The sequence below is a fragment of the Saccoglossus kowalevskii genome, chromosome 2, assembly GCF_978046115.1.
Source record: "Saccoglossus kowalevskii chromosome 2, keSacKowa6.1, whole genome shotgun sequence".
NCBI classification, from domain to species: domain Eukaryota; kingdom Metazoa; phylum Hemichordata; class Enteropneusta; family Harrimaniidae; genus Saccoglossus; species Saccoglossus kowalevskii.
Genome location: NC_140642.1, coordinates 40,717,340 through 40,740,301, shown reverse-complemented (window position 1 = coordinate 40,740,301; position 22,962 = coordinate 40,717,340). Strand labels below are relative to the sequence as shown.

Here is a 22,962-nt window from a genome sequence, read left to right as displayed (position 1 = left end):
ATTTATGTACCATTTTCATTCGTATTTGGCACATACATCATACATATCAGTGTGTTTCATAATCAGATCAAAGATGGCTGAATAACGGCTGTTTTTATTTTGGCTATATTACTATGACACGAAACAAGTGTTTTGATGTAAATAAACAATCTGTTGTATACGCCACTTGGAACTCAAGTTTCAAGGACACGCTCGCGACAACCCCTCCGCTTTAATATGACGAGCACAAAGAGAACTTAACGGGGACTGTGTCATTTTCAATGACTTGTAATTTATATATCAGCATTTTCACAAATTTAACTTTTTTAATTTGCTGAACAAAAACTGTCACTTCTCTTTGTACTAATTGCTGTGTTGTCTTTCCGTCTGCTGTTATAATTGGATAAATCCAGTAAATATCTTATACAATGGTGACTTCAGACTTCAAATAAAATAATCTGATATCAGCAGCACGTGGACTTGGGATGTGTTTAAAACTTAACTGTATAATTGGTGTTCTAGCTGCATTGCATAATCTGATAGGTATTTGACAACTTTAACCTCAAAATATTTAGCCTATAACATTTTTTGCATCAACAAATTTATAGGCAATACAGGTAATAGTTATTATTAAGAACACATTTGTACGATTAACTTTTTTATCGTTTGTTCTGAAATAACATTAAAAAAATATATGCATGAGCGCGTGTGTGAATTCTAGAAAACATGATATCAAAAACAGGGTGACCCCCCCTATTCGCACAATCAAAAACAGGGTACCCTCCTACTGATCCACCGACCCCCCCCCCCCTAGGCCGAAGTAACTGACCAATCCCTAATCATCACATTTCAATGACACTTGGTACATAGATGTCATAGGACACTGCACAGACCTGATAGTTTTTAGGGTAATATGAGTACATATTAATTACCTAATTTGCATAATTAATTAATTTTCAGCTTTTGATATTTCAAGTAGTAATCACATTTCAATGAAATTTGGTACATAGATGTCATAGGACACTGCACAGACCTGATAGTTTTTAGGGTAATATCAGTATATATTAATTAGCTAATTTGCATAACTAATTAATTTTCAGCTTTTGATATTTCAAGTAGTAATCACATTTCAATAAAACTTGGTACATAGATGTCATAGGACACTGCACAGACCTGATAGTTTTTAGGGTAATATGAGTACATATTAATTACGTAATTTGCATAATTAATTAATTTTCTACTTTTGATATATCAAGTAGTAATCATCATATTTCAATGAGACTTGCTACATAGATCTTCTAGGATTATGCAGACACCTGATTAGTTTTAATTGGATATTAATTACCTAATTTGCATAATGTTCCACTGATATATAAAGAACCACAAATTGGATTTTAATGAAACTTTTAAAGAGAACTATGCAGAAACCCAATTAGTTTTTGATAAATATTTATGCTTATTAATCACCTAATTAACATAATTAATTAACACTGATATCTCAATTACTGATCATCACATTTGAATAAAATTTGGTACATAAATGCTCTAGGACAATAGAAAGGCCTGATTAATTTTGATTAATATTAATTCTCTAATTAGCATAATAATTCATAATTTGTTTTGTTCTGTTCTGTTCATATTAGTTACCTGATTTACATAATTAGTTTTCAGCTTTTCCATCAATATCTCATGTACAAGTAATTTTGAATTAATTTTTAATGTGTCTTCAATACTCTCAGCACATGGAAGTTCTTTCTAAGTTTTCTTTGATTTCATATATTTTAAATTCAACTTGTCAAAAATCAGTGAAAATATATTCCATACAAATCACTAAAAATGTCTTTTCAGCGAAAATTAATTCCAGCTAAAATAAAGTATTTTACAGTATGTTTATTATCCATGTCTTATGTTATTATGAAATACTAACAACTCAAGCAATAATTCTTACTGATTTAGATTTTGATATTTTTTTGTTTTAAATTCACAAATTTACAGTGAAACATTCTACTTCAAAATACTTTAATTTAGCTGGAATTCATTTTCACTGAAAAGACATTTTAGCTGTTTTGTATGACATTTATTTCTACTACGTTTTGCTGAGTTCAATGTAAAACATGGGGAAAAAAAGTATTTTCATTGATTCAGCGAAAATAAATTCCAAGTGAAAATTTACATATTTACAGTGTTATAATTTCACACAGTTTTTCTAAGGAAATACATGATTTTTTTGTTTATTCATTTTAGAATTAAAAGTCCACTATGGAAGGAAACAGTTTTGCCAACCTAGCATATGGTGATGTGGCTCAACGATTTGGAAGTACCAGTGCTCTATCGACGCTTGCTCCCATTCCTCAGAAATCCAAGTACCGTGAACTGAGTCCAGATGTGTCAAACTTTCCCAACTATGAATTGAGTAGTAATTTTCCCCCCAATGATGTTCCAGAAGAATTTGATCAACAGTTGAGTATGAGAGACTCAAAACTACATCAGGATTCTCACTATGAGGTTAGTGTGGTTATATATTTGTTGTATTGTGATGCATTACATAAACCTTTGATTTGGTAAATTGTCTAACTTGTACACAGGAATTACAAATAAGTTTTTTTATACAATATACATGTACTGACATTGTGTCTAATGCATGTTGAGTTTTATTGGAAGATGGCAGAGACATGCAAAACTGACAGTCATTTTTTTGGAGCATTTTTGCATAAAAGTAGTTAGTTGTATGTAGGTAACGATAAAAATCTAGTTTGTCTCCATTATGTGCTCCCAAAAATTAACATATTCCTTGTAGAATGCCAAATGTTCTAGGGATACTTAATACATAAATGACATAATAGAAGTACAATAACATACTATGTTGGTAGTAGATATTTTTGGTCCCTGTTCGGGGACTTGTGTTTTTACCTCTGTGCGTCCGTATTTCCGTGCATGCGTCCGGATCTGTGTGTTAGAAATGCCTGGACTAATCACAATCAAACTTCACACATATATCATACATGATATATATATTATACATATGCACATCAATTTGTTTCACAATCTGATTGAAGATGACCGAATGGTAGCCATTTTTGTGCTAAGAAAACATCAAAATCAAGCATTTCTTGGCTGTTTTCAGATGCATTTTGTTCAAACTTGGTATATATGTTGGACATTATAGGACCTTGATGCACATCATTTTATTTTTCAGATAAGATTCAAAATGGCCGACTGGCGGCCATTTTGTTTTAATGAATGTGGTTCTAGTGCCATATCTCTGACTTGCTTCGACTGATTATGTTTAAATTTTAAATATTCATTATACATCATGTCATAGATATACAGATATATTGGTTTGACGATTCTATTAAAAATGGCCGAATGGTGGCCATTTTTGTGCTATCAAAAATCATCAAATATCAAGCATTTTTGGCATTTATGGATGGATTTTGTTCAAACTTGGTACATACATTAGACATTATGGGTTCCTGATGAACGTCGTATTATTTTTCAGATCAGATCAGAATGGCACTTGTTATCTATGAATTGGCTTATGTCTGATTTTAACATTTTGTTTTTCAAAGGGAATTAGTTCTGAAGAAGGACTTGTTCCTCAAGTATCGAGAACACAGTCCCAACCCAGAGATGACTACGTACAGCCTCAGGAACAAGGTAGAGGTTGGTCGTCACATGAACGTGCCATAAGTCATGATCAGGATTATTCTGATAGAAGTTCTGTTCCTAGGTGAGTATACAAAAAGAGATCAGTGTAACTTTTTTTTTTCAGCAATATTGGGTGGAAGTGGAATGAATGTGCACTCAAGAAGAGATGATGTCGAAGTTTATGCAATTGCTGTTAGTCTATGAAGATGATCCATAAATTGTACATTTGGTAGGAACCATGGATGTAGATGCAAGTGATTATCTGTTTCCATGCTATGATTTGAATAAATGATGTTGCATGATGGTGTACAGCACCCTCTGGAGATAACTTGTTTATCATACATGTATGTATGTATGAACTTGGTACTAAATTATTGACATAGATCTATGTAATACAAAAATAGAACACAGAATCTTTGAAGAATTATTGGAGATGATGTTAATCCAGTTCTACTGTACAAGACCTTAATTTTACAGAAATGAGGACAATGTATACCAATACCACACTGACACAGTGATAAAATTGATGAACACTACTACCGGTAGCCCTAGAGAACAGATCCTGTTTTTCACACCATTTGAAGAGTATTATCAACTATCCATCCTATTTATGTGTTACTATGTGATGAAGTTTGTCATATGTTCTATACTGAACTCATTGTCCGAATTCATACAGTTTTGCTAAAGCCGGCCATTCATAATCGCCCCATGAACATGTGTGTGATCATGTTAGAAAAAGCTGTATTTCACTGCACTTAAATTGAGTCATTTGATTGGACGCGCCTAGGAGCTGGCGCCACCAATCAGCGTTGCTGTATTATAAATGTGAAGGTCAGGGCGTCATCACAGATTAAAATAATGGCGACGTGGAGGACCTGATTCACCTAGAGTCAAGGACAGAAGGTCTATATTTGTTGACACGTTCCCAAAATGTCTTATTCCAATGTTGAAAATTGTTTGTAGGCAAGTGAATAAAGACGATGGAGTGTCTAAATATTTGTGCAAACCGTGTTTTAGTGAACTGACAAAACTGTCGAAACTGAAAACATATTGACTCCAAGAAACGACCGCATCATTTAAATTTTACCAAGTAATGTGTCGTTTCTATCGTGAATTGATTGGGTGATGCAAATGAGCCGAAGTGAATCTTATAATCATTTGAGGGTGTGCGACATACAGTAAATCGTGGTAAAATCTGCCACGGGTTAATGTTGAGGCTTCGGCTGAATAAATGGTCCTTGGCTGGTGAAGATGTACAGAGCCAAGAGATGGTCTTAATGCTGCATACTTGTGTATCAGTGATGACCACCTGATGATGATTCAATACAACATAATATTATGTAATAAAGTATGTTATGCTCTGTAATGAGTAAAGCTATGATCATGATTCTGAGCTGTGTACATATGTAGAAGTTATGAACGTCTGAACCCTATACACATGTGAATGTGATAATTATTATCTTCATCTGTACTTGGCAAAGAGATGGACTTAGATGTTCTTTACACCGCTAAATCACATATTTGTTTGTACAACCACACTCGTGTGAATATAGCTTACCATGTTTTATACTGAGAGGCGAGTTAGCCTTGTTCTATGTACTATACTGATGTACCATATATCTGATGAAAGAACCTGATATGACATAAAAATATGGCAATGTTTACAAAACGTGGACCTTAGTATTCTAACAGCACTTTATGCAAGGTGGTGCTTTATAGTAATAAAAAGGAAAAAAATATCTGACTAGTTTGAAATGAACCAAGCCAGTTGGGCGAGGCAATGTCCTCTCTGAATTCCTACATGTGCATAATTTGATAAGTACTCAGCAAAGAAATTGTCTTGGGTGTGTGTATATTACTAGTGGGCCGTATATCTGATAAGAAAAGCTATAATACATACATACATAAATTAATGATACAGCTATGAAGTACTAATGGAATAAGACAAATTATTCTGAATGTGACAATGTGTTCTGTTACATTATATTACTGATGTGATACATGTAAGTGAGATGGACATAGCAGTCTTGGCTCACTTGCTAGATGGTACAACACATCTTCTGATACAGATGGTTTGTATTGAAGATAATTGACAATATATATATTTGCAAACCATTGCACTGCTGACCAGCTATGAAACACAGTATGTGGATGCTGTCTGCGTTATAAAACATACTACTATATGAATGTGCAGTTGACAGTGCTCAATAATAATCTGGTTATGTACTTTCACCATCAATCCATGTCTTGTGCATGAGATCAGAATGATATTCTCTGTATAATATAATATGTCTGCCTTAAAGACTTTATTGACGGATAGATATGATGATAATACATTGTAGTAACAATGGACACAAGTCTTTGCTTTTCTACTCGTGAAAAGTGTATATATTATCAACTTTAAGATCTATGCAGTTACACACTCTGGCACAGAATATTAATAAGCAACATAAGTTAAGAAGATGGCACAGTATATAATGGAGATAGTGCAAGAAGCCACTTGACATATTCCTAAAGACTTGATATGAGATTTTCTAAGGGAACCTGTTCACACATTTTTAGATCAAGAAAGATGACAATAGTGATGTGTACTGGCATTATTTTAAAGGAGTAGTATCAGTACATCGAAAGATGGAGAGGAGAAGGAAGACGTTCTTTGCATTTTCTAAAATTTATCTACATGTTTGCATCTAGCAGGCGGAGATGCTGCATAACATTTAAAAATTATGTACAGAAAAAAAATGGGAAACCCAGCTATGAATGAGAATTACAGAATGCCATCTCTGCCTAGGGGATTTGTATAAAAGACATTCATCATGACAAATGTGCTACATGTATATATCATCTTTTATTGGTGAGATTGATGAGCTGTTTTTATTCACAGAATGTTTATGAAAAAAAAACCTTCAGTTGTGGTGGATTTCATGATCTATGTGTAACATACAATCCCCACTCACCAAACAAAGTGATACAGTCATTGACAAGATCCTTTCCTGACATCATTGTGGCTGACATTATCCACACTAGTTTGAGCATGTGACTTGTGACATCAAACCAACTGTCTGTCGCATATACAGATAGAGAGAAGAATTGAAAATTATTTGGAATCTTGTTTTCATTTACAAATAGATAAATAAGTATACAAAATACACTGATAATTGGAACAGGTGCAGAAAACTAAAAGATAGAAGATAAGTGGTGAAATTCAGTCATCTTTATTTAATAATATGGATTGGTAGGACTACATGTGCACAAAGATAAATAGTAAAATGTTGGTGAAAAACCTTTGTTCAGATTTATCCTTTTTCAATTGAGTTTAATTAGCTGTTTTAAGTTTCCATTTCTGTATATTTTATCCACATTGCAATGTCTGTTTATGAATAATGTATTACCAATATATTACGTACATGTATTAACAATTGTTATTGTTGTATTTTTTAAATGTTCTATCCCTGTGATCATTTTGAATCTAGCTATTCTGTTCATTACCGTACTTTCAACATGCAGAGTTGATAGATTTCTCAGCTAAGGACCACCTGTGCCAGCGGACAATTAATCGGCAGCTCTGCTTTATTTCTCACCTTGGTCATATGGTTGCATCACCACTGGTATATCGCTGATATTGGGATCCACAGATTCTATTTTAGAAACGCATTTGATTCACCTGACTGAAATGCAGTCTAACCTATTGTATCTCATCAAACATTGAAAGAGATGAATGCATCATGCTGTTTTGATGTGTAATTTTATCTGCATACAAAGCATACATTATATATATTCATATACTGAATATTCATTGGTATTATTTCATTTTTTTATTCTCTTGTGTAATTGTGGCTATCCTTGTTTGTGTCAGGATATTATGTTTGTTTGTTTGTTTTACATCTATAGCCAGGATCCACCTTGTACATCCCCTTTTTAAGCATCTACTTTTTTCGTTGAGCTCTGATTTTATCAAATGTATTAATATAGTTTTATTTTTATTGAAAATATTGCTATATTTTTTAAATGTTTGTATTGTCTTAAAATAAGCATTATTTTGATTATACATGTATTACCAAATAACAATTTTGAATGGCTTTCTAGACCTTAACATTTTATTGCTAGTGGAATATTTTCATTTATTTATTTTTGATTATATTTTTATTCTATTTTTCATTCCCAATTATTACTGTGACCCAAAGTGGAGTTCCACAAACCATGTTTGGGTTTAATTGGATTATTTTATTCACTTCAGGGGTAACAGAAGTGAAGATCTATTAATGGACAATGAGATGCATCACCAAAGAAGTTCATCAGTCGGCAAATATGGATCTACAGATACTAGCAAATACTCTTATATGGACAAATCTAAAACTGGTGGGGAAGACAGGTACCATTCTCAAGATGCAATCAGACAAGACAAAACAGGAGACAGGCAAAGGTATATCGAAGACAGATTCAGTCATAAGGATGAAGATAGATATAGAAAGGAAAATAAAAGTTATGAATACAAAAATAAAGAATATTCTTTTGATGCAAGTGAAAGAGACAAAACAGAAAGAGATGTTTCAAGCAGAAAAAAAAGAAGATTATCCAAGGATGCTGAAGACGATGATTATATCCATCCGAAGCGAGTAACTATTCCTGGCCAAGGGCAACAAGGGTATTCAGATTATGATAAGAATGAACAAAATGAGTATGGAGACGTTGACTACAGATATGGTGATAATTCACAAAAACAATCAGAGAGAGATGATATGCACAAAGTATTCAAAAAGCAGTCATCTGACTATCCATTCTGGGAGCAGCAGGAGGCTGTGTCTAGTTTCTTCTCCAAGTGTGATACAAAGATTCCTGGCATTGCAGATGATGATGCTGAGGATATGTTCCTATATGGGAATAATTCCAAGGAAAGAATAAAAGAAGATCCAAAACCAAGCACAAGAGTTGATTTAAGGAGTATTCTAGGGTATGTGACAGATACCTATTCTAAGAGAGATGAGTTGCCTCACCCAGTCAGTCAGGCGAACTCTCAGTCAGATTTCCAACCTAAGAGTTTAGAGTCAACTTATAGAATGCCTACAAATCAACCTAGTGTAAGAGATGAAACTCCTATCAGATCAGTTCAGAAGTACACAACGACTCAGCCTAAATCAGAGCCAGTCTCTCAAACCAGAAAGGTTGAAATCGTTTCTGGGTATTCCCAAACTAGAAGTTCCTATGGTGTTTCTCTAGCTGAAACAAAAGTGACCTCTTCTGATAAGAATTTACAATTCCCTTGTGGTTCACAACAACAACAACAACCTCATCAGCATCAGCATCATCATCAACAACAACAACAGAAGCAACAGCAGCGACAACAGCAGCAACAACAACAACAACAACATCAGCAGCAGCGACAACAGCAGCAGCAGCAGCAGCAACAACAACAACATCAGCAGCAGCAACAACAACAACAACAACAACATCAGCAGCAGCAGCAGCAGCAACAACAACAACAACAGAAACAGTTGCCACCACCACCTTCAACTCCATTCTATAGTAACACTCAATCAAATCAGTATAGGCAAGAAAGTTATTCTGACAATAGAGGACAGTCTTCCTCAATGAGTTCATCAAGACCACCTTCAACCCAAGTTATGGCAGATAAACAAGTTAAGATACAGGCTCCTATTCAGCAGATTTCAAGAAGTTCTTCAGTTCAGCAAGTTCAACCAATAACCACTCATATGCCAGGAAGACACTTAAATAGAGCACCACAACCTGCCCAGGCTAGCCAAATCTTTCGTCCAATGATGGGAGGACAATTTAACGCACCACAACATCCAAGACAATTTTATAACAGACCCTGGATGAGTAATGTGCAAGGAAATTTCAATCGTGGTGGGCCTCATATGATGGGTATCATGAGACAACCTGTTCGGTATATGAGGCCACCATTTAATATGCAGTCACAAACTCAAGTTTTCCCTCATATGCAAAATCCTGTTGCAATACCACCTCCTGCATCATCTAGTTCTATTATTATGACATCCCCACAAGCTAACAAGACGCCTCTGAAAAATAAACAAGAGCAAAGCCCACGCATAGTGGGTCAAACAGGAAAGAAAATGTTACCAGCAATGACAATGGAGTCTGTACTCAAGCTGGAAGATGTTCTTGAAAGAAAGCAAAGTGTTATCACTAAAAACAAGATGGTGTATCAGGAACTAGTAGGTTATAAAAAACAAATTGATAGTTTGAAGGAAAGATTTGGTAAAGATGCAACAAAGTTCAAGACTTGCTTCACAAAAGTATACAAACTGGTAGATGACAGTGAAGCTCAGTTGGCCCGGTTTCAAAATGAAATTGCTGAATTCCAAGATGAGTACAATAAACAGTATGCAGCTCTGGATCCCCAAACCAGAGCAAAATTCAGGTCAAGACGTGTGAAAAAAAGGAAGAGTTCGAAATCCATTGATGTCCAGTATAAGGTGAGATATCAGTACCCATACACATTTAGTTGTATATATAATATGACAGAACCCCATGACCTCGCCCTGATGTTTGTGGGATATGGCTGTGGATACACCGAACCACGAGTGAAAATAACTTCCATACTAAACAAGCAGCAGGGCATGGCCAAGGTGTTCAACAACCTTTGTTGCCCTCAAGTCGGAAAATTGGGTCGGTCGGTCTGGATATTTTTGTTTTTTTTTGTTTAAACTCTTGAAAACTAGGGCTATCGTAAATAGCCGAGGTATATGGGAAAAAAAACGCGACCCGATATTTCATACTTTTCGGCCCGTCGGTCGGCCCGTCGGTCGGCCAGTCAGTCGGTCGGTCGGTCGCTGGCTGAGGGCAACAAACCATTTTTTTTTTGGCCTTATTATTAGTTATGTTTCCAGACTCTATGAAAATCGTCAGGAGAGTTGTAATCACTTCAAATTCAGTTATTAGTTAACCCAACATTCTATCCATTCATATGCAAGTATTTACTGATGCGTGCTTGCTCAGTGTTAGTGATGAAAATACCGACTGATAAATGAAGCGGACAGAACAAAATTCAAGAATTCACAAAATAAAAAAAACAATACACTATAATCCACCACCATTGCATGATACATGGTGACCCTATTTAAACACATTTTAACATCGACATCAAAGAATATCTATAGTGCATGGGTGGCAAATGTCAAACAAAATAAACTGTAGTATTTATGTTATAATATTCGTGTCTTGCATCATGAAGGCATGGTTTTATATTTAAAAAATGTGCTGTTTATGAACTGGATAATTTTTACGAAGCTAGATAATCTTATAACAGCCCAATGTTGAAATTTTTTTATTAGCTCCACTGTTGACTTTGTCGAGAAGAGCTTATCATATGAGTGCTTGTCCGTCGGCGTGCGTCGCCCGTTTACTTTTTGGACTTCTTCTTGAAAACTACAACTACTGCTTTGGTGTATATGTACCTTGGGCAGACCTCTCTTAAATTTGTTCAATTTGTGATGATATCTTAAATTCTCTAATTTTGATGAATATTTTTGTCATTTTTTGGGGAAAAGTAATATTTTTGTCTTGTTAAAAACCGCAAGTCCAATTGCTTCGATATTATACATATAGGCACTACAGGTGCACCTCTCTAAGATTTACTCATTTTGTGATGATTTCTTCAATTCTTTAATTGAATTTTTTTTTTATGACCCTATGTATAATACTTATTCATATTTTTGTTTGTATATGTTGATTTTTTGGTTTTACTTGCCATTTATCAGTGTGTTCCAGTCGCCTCAAATAAGTATTATAAGGGTCATAATAAAAAAAAAAAATTGGAGTCTCATACCTACATCCGATTGAGCCATACAATTAGTTTATTTCAAATGAGGTTTTATATGGAGATGTGTGAAAATGAGGCAGGAGTTTAGAAATGACACTAGTGTGTGGTTTGTAATCTCCATATGTATGCAAGTATGGTGGTTTGCAATCACTATATGTATGCAAGTATGGTGGACTGCAATCTCCATATGTATGCAAGTATGGTGGTTTGTAATCTCCATATGTATGCAAGTATGGTGGTTTGTAATCTCCAAATGTATGCAAGTATGGTGGACTGCAATCTCCATATGTATGCAAGTATGGTGGTTTGTAATCTCCATATGTATGCAAGTATGGTGGACTGCAATCTCCATATGCATGCAAGTATGGTGGTTTGTAATCTCCATATGTATGCAAGTATGGTGGACTGCAATCTCCATATGTATGCAAGTATGGTGGTTTGTAATCTCCATATGTATGCAAGTATGGTGGACTGCAATCACCATATGTATGCAAGTATGGTGGACTGCAATCACCATATGTATGCAAGTATGGTGGATTGCAATCACCATATGTATGCAAGTATGGTGGATTGCAATTTCCATATGTATGCAAGTATGGTGGATTGCAGTCTCCATATGTATGCAAGTATGGTGGACTGCAATCACCATATGTATGCAAGTATGGTGGATTGCAGTCACCATATGTATGCAAGTATGGTGGATTGCAATCACCATATGTATGCAAGTATGGTGGATTGCAATCACCATATGTGTGCAAGTATGGTGGTTTGCATTCTCCATATGTATGCAAGTATGGTGGACTGCAATCTCCATATGTATGCAAGTATGGTGGTTTGCAATCACCGTATGAAAACATGCATGGATTGTGAACTCTATATGTATGTATGTATGTGGTTTGCAGTCTATGAATACAAGTTTGTGGTTTACAATCTCCATATGAAAACAAGTTAGATGGTTTGTGATCTCCACATGAATGCAAGTTTGGTAGTTTGCAATATCTATATGAAAACGTGCATGGTGGATTGCAATCTTCATTGAATACAAGTACTAATATGTTTGCAATCACCATATGAATACGAGTACTAGTATTCCATATGAATGCAAGTATGAGCTCTGAAATCACCATACATGTCCAAACCTGGGGTTACACTCACCATATGAATGCAGGTATGTGGCTTACAATATCCATATGAATACTAGTGTGTGGCTTACAATATCCATATGAATACAAGTGTGTGGCTTACAATATCCATATGAATACAAGTGTGTGGTTTACAATGTATTCATATAAATACAAGTGTGTGGTTTACAATGTATTCATGTGAATACAAGTGTGTGGTTTACAATGTATTCATGTGAATACAAGTGTGTGGTTTACAATGTATTCATGTGAATACAAGTGTGTGGTTTACAATGTATTCATGTGAATACAAGTGTGTGATTTACAATATCCATATGAACACTAGTGTGTGGCTTACAATATCCATATGAATACAAGTGTGTGGCTTACAATATCCATATGAATACAAGTGTGTGGTTTACAATATCCATATGAATACAAGTGTGTGGTTTACAATGTATTCATATGAATACAAGTGTGTGGTTTACAATATCCATATGAATACAAGTGTGTGGCTTACAATATCCATATGAAAACAAGTGTGTGGCTTACAATATCCATATGAATACAAGTGTGTGGCTTACAATATCCATATGAATACAAGTGTGGTTTACAATATCCATATGAATACAAGTGTGTGGCTTACAATATCCATATGAATACAAGTGTGTGGCTTACGATATCCATATGAATACTAGTGTGTGGCTTACAATATCCATATGAATACTAGTGTGTGGCTTACAATATCCGTATGAATACTAGTGTGTGGCTTACAATATCCATATGAATACAAGTGTGTGGCTTACAATATCCATATGAATACAAGTGTGTGGCTTGCAATATCCATATGAATACAAGTGTGTGGCTTACAATATCCATATGAATACAAGTGTGTGGCTTACAATATCCATATGAATACAAGTGTGGTTTACAATATCCATATGAATACAAGTGTGTGGCTCACAATGTCCATATGAATACAAGTGTGTGGCTTGCGATATCCATATGAATACAAGTGTGTGGCTTACAATATCCATATGAATACAAGTGTATGGCTTACAGTATCCATATGAATACAAGTGTGTGGCTTACAATATCCAGATGAATACAAGTGTGAATTACAATATCCATATGAATACAAGTGTGTGGTTTACAATGTATTCATGTGAATACAAGTGTGTGATTTACAATATCCATATGAATACTAGTGTGTGGCTTACAATATCCATATGAATACAAGTGTGTGGCTTACAATATCCATATGAATACAAGTGTGTGGCTTACAATATCCATATGAATACAAGTGTGGTTTACAATATCCATATGAATACAAGTGTGTGGTTTACAATGTATTCATGTGAATACAAGTTTGTGGTTTACAATCTCCATATGAAAACAAGTTAGGTGGTTTGTGATCTCCACATGAATGCAAGTTTGGTTGTTTGCAATATCTATATGAAAACGTGCATTGTGGATTGCAATCTTCATATGTATGCAAGTATGGTGGTTTGTAATCTCCATATGTATGCAAGTATGGTGGACTGCAATCACCATATGCATGCAAGTATGGTGGACTGCAATCACCATATGTATGCAAGTATGGTGGACTGCAATCTCCATATGTATGCAAGTATGGTGGTTTGTAATCTCCATATGTATGCAAGTATGGTGGACTGCAATCACCATATGTATGCAAGTATGGTGGACTGCAATCACCATATGTATGCAAGTATGGTGGATTGCAATTTCCATATGTATGCAAGTATGGTGGATTGCAGTCTCCATATGTATGCAAGTATGGTGGACTGCAATCACCATATGTATGCAAGTATGGTGGATTGCAGTCACCATATGTATGCAAGTATGGTGGATTGCAATCACCATATGTATGCAAGTATGGTGGATTGCAATCACCATATGTGTGCAAGTATGGTGGTTTGCATTCTCCATATGTATGCAAGTATGGTGGACTGCAATCTCCATATGTATGCAAGTATGGTGGTTTGCAATCACCGTATGAAAACATGCATGGATTGTGAACTCTATATGTATGTATGTATGTGGTTTGCAGTCTATGAATACAAGTTTGTGGTTTACAATCTCCATATGAAAACAAGTTAGATGGTTTGTGATCTCCACATGAATGCAAGTTTGGTAGTTTGCAATATCTATATGAAAACGTGCATGGTGGATTGCAATCTTCATTGAATACAAGTACTAATATGTTTGCAATCACCATATGAATACGAGTACTAGTATTCCATATGAATGCAAGTATGAGCTCTGAAATCACCATACATGTCCAAACCTGGGGTTACACTCACCATATGAATGCAGGTATGTGGCTTACAATATCCATATGAATACTAGTGTGTGGCTTACAATATCCATATGAATACAAGTGTGTGGCTTACAATATCCATATGAATACAAGTGTGTGGTTTACAATGTATTCATATAAATACAAGTGTGTGGTTTACAATGTATTCATGTGAATACAAGTGTGTGGTTTACAATGTATTCATGTGAATACAAGTGTGTGGTTTACAATGTATTCATGTGAATACAAGTGTGTGGTTTACAATGTATTCATGTGAATACAAGTGTGTGGTTTACAATGTATTCATGTGAATACAAGTGTGTGATTTACAATATCCATATGAACACTAGTGTGTGGCTTACAATATCCATATGAATACAAGTGTGTGGCTTACAATATCCATATGAATACAAGTGTGTGGTTTGCAATATCCATATGAATACAAGTGTGTGGTTTACAATGTATTCATATGAATACAAGTGTGTGGTTTACAATATCCATATGAATACAAGTGTGTGGCTTACAATATCCATATGAAAACAAGTGTGTGGCTTACAATATCCATATGAATACAAGTGTGTGGCTTACAATATCCATATGAATACAAGTGTGGTTTACAATATCCATATGAATACAAGTGTGTGGCTTACAATATCCATATGAATACAAGTGTGTGGCTTACGATATCCATATGAATACTAGTGTGTGGCTTACAATATCCATATGAATACTAGTGTGTGGCTTACAATATCCGTATGAATACTAGTGTGTGGCTTACAATATCCATATGAATACAAGTGTGTGGCTTACAATATCCATATGAATACAAGTGTGTGGCTTGCAATATCCATATGAATACAAGTGTGTGGCTTACAATATCCATATGAATACAAGTGTGGTTTACAATATCCATATGAATACAAGTGTGTGGCTCACAATGTCCATATGAATACAAGTGTGTGGCTTGCGATATCCATATGAATACAAGTGTGTGGCTTACAATATCCATATGAATACAAGTGTGTGGCTTACAGTATCCATATGAATACAAGTGTGTGGCTTACAATATCCAGATGAATACAAGTGTGAATTACAATATCCATATGAATACAAGTGTGTGGTTTACAATGTATTCATGTGAATACAAGTGTGTGATTTACAATATCCATATGAATACTAGTGTGTGGCTTACAATATCCATATGAATACAAGTGTGTGGCTTACAATATCCATATGAATACAAGTGTGTGGCTTACAATATCCATATGAATACAAGTGTGGTTTACAATATCCATATGAATACAAGTGTGTGGTTTACAATGTATTCATGTGAATACAAGTTTGTGGTTTACAATCTCCATATGAAAACAAGTTAGGTGGTTTGTGATCTCCACATGAATGCAAGTTTGGTTGTTTGCAATATCTATATGAAAACGTGCATTGTGGATTGCAATCTTCATATGTATGCAAGTATGGTGGTTTGTAATCTCCATATGTATGCAAGTATGGTGGACTGCAATCACCATATGTATGCAAGTATGGTGGACTGCAATCACCATATGTATGCAAGTATGGTGGACTGCAATCTCCATATGTATGCAAGTATGGTGGTTTGTAATCTCCATATGTATGCAAGTATGGTGGACTGCAATCACCATATGTATGCAAGTATGGTGGACTGCAATCACCATATGTATGCAAGTATGGTGGATTGCAATTTCCATATGTATGCAAGTATGGTGGATTGCAGTCTCCATATGTATGCAAGTATGGTGGACTGCAATCACCATATGTATGCAAGTATGGTGGATTGCAGTCACCATATGTATGCAAGTATGGTGGATTGCAATCACCATATGTATGCAAGTATGGTGGATTGCAATCACCATATGTGTGCAAGTATGGTGGTTTGCATTCTCCATATGTATGCAAGTATGGTGGACTGCAATCTCCATATGTATGCAAGTATGGTGGTTTGCAATCACCGTATGAAAACATGCATGGATTGTGAACTCTATATGTATGTATGTATGTGGTTTGCAGTCTATGAATACAAGTTTGTGGTTTACAATCTCCATATGAAAACAAGTTAGATGGTTTGTGATCTCCACATGAATGCAAGTTTGGTAGTTTGCAATATCTATATGAAAACGTGCATGGTGGATTGCAATCTTCATTGAATACAAGTACTAATATGTTTGCAATCACCATATGAATACGAGTACTAGTATTCCATATGAATGCAAGTATGAGCTCTGAAATCACCATACATGTCCAAACCTGGGGTTACACTCACCATATGAATGCAGGTATGTGGCTTACAATATCCATATGAATACTAGTGTGTGGCTTACAATATCCATATGAATACAAGTGTGTGGCTTACAATATCCATATGAATACAAGTGTGTGGTTTACAATGTATTCATATAAATACAAGTGTGTGGTTTACAATGTATTCATGTGAATACAAGTGTGTGGTTTACAATGTATTCATGTGAATACAAGTGTGTGGTTTACAATGTATTCATGTGAATACAAGTGTGTGATTTACAATATCCATATGAATACAAGTGTGTGGCTTACAATATCCATATGAATACAAGTGTGTGGTTTACAATATCCATATGAATACAAGTGTGTGGTTTACAATGTATTCATATGAATACAAGTGTGTGGTTTACAATATCCATATGAATACAAGTGTGTGGCTTACAATATCCATATGGAAACAAGTGTGTGGCTTACAATATCCATATGAATACAAGTGTGTGGCTTACAATATCCATATGAATACAAGTGTGGTTTACAATATCCATATGAATACAAGTGTGTGGCTTACAATATCCATATGAATACAAGTGTGTGGCTTACGATATCCATATGAATACTAGTGTGTGGCTTACAATATCCATATGAATACTAGTGTGTGGCTTACAATATCCGTATGAATACTAGTGTGTGGCTTACAATATCCAAATGAATACAAGTGTGTGGCTTACAATATCCATATGAATACAAGTGTGTGGCTTGCAATATCCATATGAATACAAGTGTGTGGCTTACAATATCCATATGAATACAAGTGTGTGGCTTGCAATATCCATATGAATACAAGTGTGGTTTACAATATCCATATGAATACAAGTGTGTGGCTCACAATGTCCATATGAATACAAGTGTGTGGCTTGCGATATCCATATGAATACAAGTGTGTGGCTTACAATATCCATATGAATACAAGTGTGTGGCTTACAGTATCCATATGAATACAAGTGTGTGGCTTACAATATCCAGATGAATACAAGTGTGAATTACAATATCCATATGAATACAAGTGTGTGGTTTACAATGTATTCATGTGAATACAAGTGTGTGATTTACAATATCCATATGAATACTAGTGTGTGGCTTACAATATCCATATGAATACAAGTGTGTGGCTTACAATATCCATATGAATACAAGTGTGTGGCTTACAATATCCATATGAATACAAGTGTGGTTTACAATATCCATATGAATACAAGTGTGTGGTTTACAATGTATTCATGTGAATACAAGTTTGTGGTTTACAATCTCCATATGAAAACAAGTTAGGTGGTTTGTGATCTCCACATGAATGCAAGTTTGGTTGTTTGCAATATCTATATGAAAACGTGCATTGTGGATTGCAATCTTCATATGTATGCATGTGGTTTGCATTCACCATATGAATAAAAGTACTAGTATGCTTGCAATTCCACATGAATACAAATACTAGTATGTTTGCAATTCCATATGAATGCAAGTATGAGCTCTGAAATCACCATACATTGTCAAACCGGGGGTTACAATCACCATATGAATGCAGGTATGTGGCTTACAATATCCATATGAATACAAGTGTGGCTTACAATATCCATATGAATACAAGTGTGTGGCTTACAATATCCATATGAATACAAGTGTGTGGCGTACAATATCCATACGAACACAAGTGTGGTTTACAATATCCATATGAATACACGTGCGTGGTTTACAATGTATTCATATGAATACAAGTGTGTGGTTTACAATGTATTCATATGAATACAAGTGTGTGGTTCACAATGTATCCATATGAATACAAGTGTGTGGTTCACAATGTATCCATATGAATACAAGTGTGTGGCTTACAATGTATTCATATCAATACAAGTGTGTGGTTTACAATGTATTCATATGAATACAAGTGTGTGGTTTACAATGTATTCATTCATGGATATTTTCCAATTTTTTTTTCTGGTCTGAGATGAGAGTATGCAAGTGTGTCATATGTGATGAAGGTATGAATTGGAATCATGCAGATGATTGCAAGAGGAACCTACATTTATGGAAATAAAAATTATTGAGTCTGTGAAAGAATTGATTAGTGTACATCTTAGATTTTGTAATAGTGTCTTTGCTTATTTGCAAATAGTTTAATATGTGCACTTTTTGTTTTTAAATCGACAGATACATGTAAGCTTGCCTGCAGTCTAACCATTTTAGCCATTCAGTGTGTTTTTTTACGCTATTGGTTAGCATTCGCATGGTTCACAAAATATATAAGCTGTACATGATTGTAAAAGTTGCATACTCTTATCTTATAATTCCTTGATGTAGTTTAATTAAAAACAAAGTGGAATAAACAAATTAAAATGCACATGTACGCAGATTTTAACCTCATAAACCGCTCAACCAATCTAAGCAATGCTACAGTGGTTGCATCAAGGAGATTGTTGGTTCAATTTACAGAGCTATAAATCATAGTGGGTGCAGACTGTCCTGCCTTCTAAACTTACTGCATAAGGTTTAGAATGCTGGTTTGCAATTTACAACAAAAACAAAAATATGTTGGGATTTTAATACAACAGTGACTTCAATGTCCAGAAATGGTTGGACTAATGGAATAATATAACTGCTTTTACAAAATGAGTAAGCAGTATCCGAATTAATTTATCCTCGGTAGCCGTTCAATTTATGCATATCAACACCTACTATATCGGGCTTCAACTCTGATATTCTATTTTCATTGGAGTGTGAATATGGTGTTATCTTGTCATGTGTTTCTGTTATGACAACGTTTGATAATTTTGCTCTGATTTGAACACCTGAGGAAAACTTATCTGAAATACTTCTTTTATGAATAAGGAATCATCAGCTGATCATGTGATCATACCTGACCAATCATTTGACTGCTTTGAGATTACTGATGAGTTATATTGATGTATCCGGAGTTATATACATTACATGTACACTTATGTCAACCAAGGTCCATGATCTTTTCAAAAGTCAGTGATGGATTTATTGGCTAACATTATGTTCAATATTGTTGGGCTGGAATATTGACAACTGGACAGTGTTGTTAATCTTTTCATGTAAATAAATAGTAGCAGTGAGGATGCATTTTCTCAACACAAGTTTCTTTCCAAGATAAGGACCGCTCTTCCAAAACAGATTTATGATAAAGATTCAATTGACTGATACAACTACCATGCTGACAGACAGTTCTTAACGCTTCATGATGCTGTTTCCTGGTATTGATACTTCCAAAGATGCAATGCCTCATGCTAATTACAGAATTACAGAGTTGCTGACAGAATTGCTGACACTTGCTTACATGTACATCAGATTGACATGGCTATGCTAATGAGACAACAAATTTAAGCCCATAATGTCTGTATTGATCATTATGAGTGTAGTTAAAGAGCTCACAAGAAATGATGGTTTTTGGTGTAAGGAAAGTGGGGGTGAATCATTTTGGAGCAGTTTAAAGCGCAATGTAAATTACATTACAATTAGATGTGGAATATTTACATGATCAGAGAATCAAAAATGGCCATAAAAGCCCTATAAATTCCACTGTGAGGATGTTAAACATTTATAGTTGAAAGAACATATTAAAACTTGTAGTTTATAATATGATTAGCGACACAAATATTTCTGGAAGAGACAAGGTCAATGAAGTCAATGAACACTACCGGTAACCGCATCAGTGTTGTGAACCAGATGTGGATGTGCAAATATGCAGTGATGATTTCACTGTCATTCTCGAGGCTGGGACATCAGTCACTTTGGTAGAAAAAATATCTCCCATGAATAACATCGAAATTTACAAACATGATTCTGAGATTAACTTTATTCAAATTAATACAATCAAAAATGAGTATGACATTTGTTTGGCTATCAATTTCCCAGAAGGCTGTTCATGTATACCATTACATCATTTTCTGCTTTTCTACATATACGACTGCTAACAATAGCTGAGTGATAGCAAAATCAGTCTATCAATATTCAAGAATGTATGGACGAATCTCAGACTCAAGATTATGTGCACAGGTTGTTGACGACCACAGTGCAGAAGTATAATATTTCAATATGCCGTCTACCCATAGTGTGATGAAAGCCGATAAGTAACTAATTACTCTGATTGCACTTGTATCAAGATAATTGAGTATATTTATCAATCATTTTTTAAAAATTACTTATAATACAAATTTAAACCTATGCCAAGATTGGTATACAGATTTCTTGATTTCAAAAGTTCAACCTGCAAGAACTCTCTCGCTGCAGTTTGCAAAAATAGCATCTAGAAATTTCTTTTTTTCACGAGGAATCATAAAATTACCTTCATGAAATAAATGAATATAAACATTGATCATACCACGTCAACAAATCCTGAATATCATGTTGAAAGTCAAGATTCACCACTCGTCTCGTATATGCTCTGCCGACCATGTACCAACTGGAGTATATACTTGTCTTTGATGCTTATTTTCCCATAACATGTACCAACTGGAGTATATACTTGTCTTTGATGCTTATTTTCCGATAACATGTATTTATATAGAACACAGCTCTGCTTAAAGAAATGTCGTGGTGAGCAGAAAATGTGCAGTTAGATCTGTTCACAAATTAGTAGAAAAGACAGAAAAATTGGAACATGAAAGCTGGTATTTTAATATCACTTGTAATGTCTATGCAGGTACAAACATTTCTTTGATGGCTGAGGATGTTTATGAGTTACAATAATATATTTCATCTTAGTAAATAAAATTAACTGTCTTGTGTTTGCAGAGAATACTAGATGTGCAGTTGGGAAAGGGTAAAGGTGAAGAACTACGCTACAGAGATCCCAAAAACCATTGGTGTAGCAAGTGTAACCGTTATTATCGTAAACTGGAGGAGTTTCTTCTACATCTGCATGAAAGATGCCATGGGCATGTAAGTACTTTTAAATTCTTAACTTGGAGTCAGTGCCAAGCTACTTACAAGATTATATCTGATTGGCTACTCAACCCTAACACCTAACAGTCGTACCAATCAGAAAGCAGCTTGTTTATTGATGGGTCCTTATCAAAGTCTGCCTGAGAATATCATAATTGTACTAATATCTATAAGAATCATTCTGCCTGATTTCTGTGTTGTGTTAATTAGGGTTCTTCACTGTTTTATAGGATACTAAACCAATGGATCTATCTGATTTTAAAGAGAGTCCTTGGCAAACATTACCCAGGCTGACATTTCGTAAAGAAAAGGGGAATAAATCTCATGAGTTTGTTACAGGTAGGCTCATTATTTTGTAGATTATTATCAAAATTATATACATTTTTCTAAAATTTGTAATATTTTGTATTTGGAGACTTTTTTTCTGCAGAAAAGTATGAATAATAATGCATAAAGGCAATATGGCGATTGTATCAACCATTGCATAGCAAAGAAATTAATAATGCATAAATGTCATATCTGGAGTACTATTGCATAAATGTCATATCTGGAGTACTATTGCATAAATGTCATATCTGGAGTACTATTGCATAAATGTCATATCTGGAGTACTATTGCATAAATGTCATATCTGGAGTACTATTGCATAAATGTCATATCTGGAGTACTATTGCATAAATGTCATATCTGGAGTACTATTGCATAAATGTCATATCTGGAATACTATTGCATAAATGTCATATCTGGAATACTATTGCATAAATGTCATATCTGGAGTACTATTGCATAAATGTCATATCTGGAGTACTATTGCATAAATGTCATATCTGGAGTACTATTGCATAAATGTCATATCTGGAGTA

The 22,962-nt window shown here is 34.7% G+C and overlaps 1 protein-coding gene across 1 annotated transcript in view; it reads left to right on the top strand.

Annotated features, from left to right (window-relative positions):
• Positions 1-22,962, top strand: part of LOC102806461 (uncharacterized) — a 36,565-nt gene that overhangs the window by 7,472 nt on the left and 6,131 nt on the right. The window contains exons 2-6 of the mRNA XM_085495574.1: positions 2,224-2,484; positions 3,549-3,709; positions 7,865-10,082; positions 21,950-22,096; positions 22,330-22,438. Coding sequence (XP_085351700.1) covers positions 2,239-2,484; positions 3,549-3,709; positions 7,865-10,082; positions 21,950-22,096; positions 22,330-22,438 — 2,881 coding nt within the window. The 5' untranslated portion in view covers positions 2,224-2,238. The remainder of the gene's footprint in view (positions 1-2,223; positions 2,485-3,548; positions 3,710-7,864; positions 10,083-21,949; positions 22,097-22,329; positions 22,439-22,962) is intronic.